Below are 5,722 nucleotides of genomic sequence, written 5' to 3'. Positions count from 1 at the left end.
CTTATTGGTTTCATTTATTGACCTTTGAAAATATGATTTAAAAATCGACGCGATTGAACACGGTATACTTCGGAAATCGACTTATTCAAAGATTTCACAATAAATATTGTCTGAGGACTTGTTTTAGAAGCTTGAAGTACATTATATTTGACAGTCATCGTATTAAACAGCAAAGGTTACTGGTGGTAGGTCTCTCATATGTGAGACTCCGCCTGGGTAAGTACCACCGCAAGGTCTATTTCTGCTGTCAAGTAGCAGTGTGTAGGCACTATTGTGTTCCGGTTTGAAGGGCATTGTAACCAGTGTACTGAACATAATGAGATTTAACATCCCATGCCTCAGGATGGTGAGCACAGTGGAGTGCCAAACAATACTTTGTAATTCAAGGTGTTGGTGTTTCTACTGTTTATGGGCGGTCGTATTGCTTACCATCAGGCGAACGGCAAGCTCGTCTCGCCATTCGAAGCAGTAAAAAAAAAGTAAACAGTACATACTCTTTATTGCCATTTATTTAGGAGCATAGTTAAAAATGTGATGTTTGTATTTGGTCGGTTTATACATTTATATAAAGAGTAGTACTTACTCAGAAATTGTGGAACAAGTCAGATAGATTGGTTCTACATATCGGGCAAATAAAACATGACACGTAAGTTATACAAGATTTATTTGAAAAAATCGTATGGTAATGAGAATTTAACTTAATCTAATCGTTGCGGAATCGAATAATCTAATTCGTGACGTCATAATATAGTATACAGGGTGATACACGACCGAGGTATCCGAATATAGATTTAATACCGATTTTAACTGATTGTGATACACCTGCATGTGAAACAGCGATAGGTACCAACTCCCAAACAGTGTGCTATCACAGTAGTTAGCTAAGCATTATTTGACGTGGATTATAGTTGTTTGCAGAGATTGTATACCTTTAGGCTGTATTGTAGGTATACTTTTTAATTTCGTATTTATCTGCAGCCGTTTTCGGATATTTTTAGATGAAAGTTAGTGTGGTACCTATAAGAAAATATTTTGGTCTACAATTCGCTTCTAAATAATAAGGCATGAACATATTTTATTTATTGATGGCGCCAATTTGCGGATATCCGCTAAAAGTCGGATATTTACAAATTCTCTGCATATGTAAAGTGTGTACTCCGATACTTATATTGTAAATGGTCCACGAGTACCATTTTATTCATAAACCTTTGAATATATCGTAATATATATATATATATATATTCGTATATTTCATATATTCTATACATAAATTGTGGATATCCGCAATTTTACACCCACTGTACCGAACTCTTTGGTAAGCAAGCGCATTAATACTACACAACCTATGGTACTACATTACAATGCATACAAAAATAATTGGGATTTATCTATTGCTTTACAAAGGATTACTTCATACACAACGCTTTGTCGGATATATACCAAAAATATCCGAATATGACTTGTCTTATAAACATAATAATACTTTTATATCAGACAATAGAATGATATTTAAATAAATATACATATTACAAGTAGATATTATGAAATATTTTTTTTATTAACATTAATTACATATTAGAGCGTTTACAAATAACACGATATTTAAAACATTTACGAAAAGAAAGTTCATAACATTTTAATGAATATTTAAACGATCTGTAGTTAGGATAAAGTTGAGAAACTGCAAGAGTTTAGGCTAGAAAAGGGAAGTGCAAGATCAAAAAGATATTGTATAACCTCTTCATTACCACTTCACTACGTAATGATGATTATTTTTCCTACAAAAATTTCAAAAGCCGTAGCCCAACTTCTATTCGTTTATTTTTGGCATTTACCACATTTATTTTGATTTGCTATCATAGAAACGAATCCTTAATACTAAATCAGGTATTATCGGACAATTTGCACCGACTACACCACGCTAAGGTAGGATTCCAAACACATGCTAGTTTAATAAACAATTTATACTAGAATTCTATACCGACTGCAGAAAACCTTGAGCGTTTCGATATTATTTGTTATCAGTTATTTGGAATCGAACCTTAACTGGCTGTCTTTAATTAAAACTATACTGACACTATACACACTTTAAATTAACTTCGAAAGCACTTGTCACTTCTAGACTAAAGTCTAATAGCGGTAATGTTCACTATTTCAGCACGGAAAAATGTGACATTTCTATGCGAAGATATATCCGAAGATTCTATGTTCTCAGACATTTTTTATAATAATACATATCACGTTTTCGCATATTGCACATAATCTCGATCAGCACAAGGATTTCTCTTTAGAAAACCTCTGACCGAATTATATCCGCCCCGATATCCGACACTTTTAAAAATGGCGGATATTTTGTTTGTCTTTTATATATTTTCATCTCAGTGTCTTTCTCTTTCTCCATTATAATCATCGTCTTTTACAATCATTGGTTGTCGGATTATAAACTTCTTGTTCCCGACAATAAAGACAATTATTCTCCTGCTATGGTAACAATAGCGACTTTCATTTATTCTCCACTTTTTCTAAACCCTCAAAGTTTCATTCTTTATGACACAACTCGTGTTACCAATATTGGATCCATGTACACCAATGATTTCACCACCATTCGTTGCTTCCACATCAGATGTTCCACAATTTCCAACTTCATTAGCATCTGTATTACCAACATTTGGTCCAGTTGCTCGATCAGCGTTAGAATTGCTTCCAGTGTCTCCATCATTGGCTTCGACATTTGCTGCGTTATCAGATCTGTCTCGCATCATGATGTGAGCTGATGGGACCCCATCTTTGGGATTGATGAAAGAAACGTAGCAGTCTGAGTAGGGCGGTGGCGGGTCCTCACACTGCGGTTTGGGCCGGGTACACTCGGAGTACGGGGGTGGGAGGTCGATTTGCAACTCCTGGCCTACAGGAGGTGTGTTTGGTGCTGTCAGTTGTTCTGGAATGGGATTATTTTTTGTTACAGCTTTGATGATTGTTTCATATGTAATAAGTAGAAAAGGTGATTTAAAATACTTTTGTTGTTATATTCATAATTCAAGATTTGAATCCTGATTCCATCAACTATTATAAGAATAATAATAAGAAATTCCAATTAATTTTATGAGCGATAGAACATGAGCATGGGGATTACTACTATCGACTACTTTTACTTCAACGTTCTGCTGACTAAATATCAATAAAGCCGTATTGCGCTGTCTAGTTTTAAACCCAGAGTTTATTTTTGCTTTACAATTCTATTGAAACTATATTTATTTATCTATAACCTCTATATAGTCGGGTTAGCAGCCTACCTGGTGATTATTGGTGACGAACGTGGTCACTGCCAAAGTCACGGCCAAGCCGCTATCTATCGCAAACCAAAAACCACTGTGGCTTTCTTCTAATATCAATTTAGGTAAAATTTACTCACGACTGGTTGCCAAGACGTTCGGTGTCGGCCACTCTTCGGACTGGCGTCTTCTGGCTGAAACCATCAAATTGTAACATGAATAAAAATAATTTATTACTCCCTTAAGCGAGCATAGTTGCACTTAAGATAGGTCAAGAGACATGCTAATAATTATAATTAAGAGTTACTTTTATAACTACGGATATTTACAGATATTCTAGAAGTAAAATTATAAAAGTTAGGTTTAACGGTGAAGGAAAACATTGTGAGAAAACTGCATACGTGAGAAGTTTTCTATAGGAATTTTGAAGGTATGTGAAGTCTATCAAGTGATTTACATTTTAGTAAGTATTAGTAGCAGTATTTATTAGGCTGTGCTATTGTTTCAAGTCTTTGGGAGAATATAAAGCGGACAAATTGCATTAGAAAAATTTACAATATTCTTGCTTAAGGCGACAATGACCTTGAGCGTTCCGCTGGCATTAGGTGACACAAAGTAGGTAAATTATAACTAGAATCGTTAACACAACCAGAAAACAAACAATATTGGAGTGACACATCCTTACATTTATCGCTACGACATATCCTACCCTAAATGTTTTTATTTTTTATTTTCGATTGTCCAAAGCCTTAAAGTATTTGTGACTTGGTAAAGTTTACCTTTGAACAGTCGTTTGTCGAGGCACTTCTCCGTGGCCCTGACGATGATCACGAACAGTGCGAGGAGGACGGTCCCGGCCGCCCAGCCCAGCGTCGACTCGCCCCAGTGCGAGTGGCGCGGCGGCGGCGCGGACGGAGCGGCGGCGGGGAGAGCGGGGGCAGCGGGGGGAGCCTCCGGGATGTACGCCGAGAACGGGTCGTTCTGTTGGCGACACATTTTTGTTTCAGTTTGGTGAGAGCTTATCTAGTTGTAAACGTTCCTATCCTTGAGGTTAAAATGCCTCCTTAGATCATGATTTTGTCACCCGCATTGCTATGGAGGGAAGTGGACGATTAATATTTCCAACTCCTCCCTATCTTTCTATTTGATTAATTTCGTTGCGGGATTATATATAGGCATATTAGTTTTCCCTGAGACATGTCATGAAATGCGTGCCACTGCTGATCCTGGCTTACAGGAGTTGTAGTGGTTGGTTTGAAGGCGGGAATGTCTCGAAAGTTTGGTGAGACCAGAATGGACGTTTTAAACCGCACGAGGCCCCAGACGTGATCAAGGTGACCACTCAGAATCAGCGTTATGCTATGACGCAACAGCTCAACATTTTATTCTGAGCGGTCAGCTACTTGTCGGAGCGATGATACGACGTGCTAGGCCCCTAATTTTTTTTGTTTTTATTTTAAAATGTCATTAGTAGGTAGTATTTGTAAATTGTATGTATACTATGTTCTAAGCTGTGACAAAAGTCTTTATTTTCTTTAAGCAAAAGTGCCAGGGGCACCTTGAGACACCCCGTAAAAGCAAGACAACAGCCGGTTGCCAGGATCACTCCTCGCATAAACAGTAGCAACACCATAGAGATCTTTTAATTACAAACTTCTACGTGGCACTCTCCTGTGCTCGTCGCCTTGAGACATAAAATATCTCATAATACCCAGTTATTAAGGTGTAGTATCCTTTAAACGGAAACACACCAGTGCATTCACACTGCTGTTTTGTGTAGAAATGGCATTGTAACACCAGTTACATACATGGGATCACGCCTTGTACCTTTCAGGGGTATACAGGGGCAGTGGCGAAACATCCATACAATCCGAATGCTACCGGCTTCCTTTTTAGGTTTATTATGTTTGTCTTTATTTTCTAATAGCCGCGAATAGTTAACTAAGGCAATTTTTTTGCCTCGGATTACCTTTAGAAGGATGTCACCCTTCGCAACTGAAGAGGCGTATGTTTCGCCAGCTATATCAGGGGCGAAGCAATTATCATTAACTCGAGACAATTCTAGACTCTGCAGTGTTACTGAGCAGAAAACCCAATCGATATAACTTCGCCAAGGGATCGCAGCCGAGATTTCAGCGTGGTAGCCGTTACATATCTATACTTCTATATTAATATATTAAACTAAAAAGTTTTTTTTTTTATTTGAACGCTTTTATCTCAAGAAATAGTAAATCAATTTAGTTTTTTTTCCCTAATAAGAAGCTACATTATTCCCGAATGCTACAGTTTACTTTTTAATCCCAAGAAAATATAAAACGTGACTTTTACCCCGAGAAAACTTTAATTTTAAATGTTTATTTGGAATAATAATACAAGTTTTTTTTAAAACACAATGTTCGATAATATCTACATTAGTTGGGTAATTATGTCGCATATATTAACGCTCACCT

The 5,722-nt window shown here is 37.0% G+C and overlaps 1 protein-coding gene across 1 annotated transcript in view; it reads right to left on the bottom strand.

Annotated features, from left to right (window-relative positions):
- Nucleotides 1-2,522: 2,522 nt before the first annotated feature.
- Nucleotides 2,523-5,722, bottom strand: part of LOC115446248 (venom carboxylesterase-6) — a 32,911-nt gene continuing 29,711 nt past the window's right edge. The window contains exons 12-13 of the mRNA XM_037443202.1: nt 4,052-4,253; nt 2,523-2,938 (exon numbers count right to left, since the gene is read on the bottom strand). Coding sequence (XP_037299099.1) covers nt 2,523-2,938; nt 4,052-4,253 — 618 coding nt within the window. The remainder of the gene's footprint in view (nt 2,939-4,051; nt 4,254-5,722) is intronic.

Source organism: Manduca sexta, chromosome 5, assembly GCF_014839805.1.
Source record: "Manduca sexta isolate Smith_Timp_Sample1 chromosome 5, JHU_Msex_v1.0, whole genome shotgun sequence".
Lineage (NCBI taxonomy): Eukaryota > Metazoa > Arthropoda > Insecta > Lepidoptera > Sphingidae > Manduca > Manduca sexta.
This window is presented reverse-complemented; position numbering and strand designations above follow the sequence as displayed.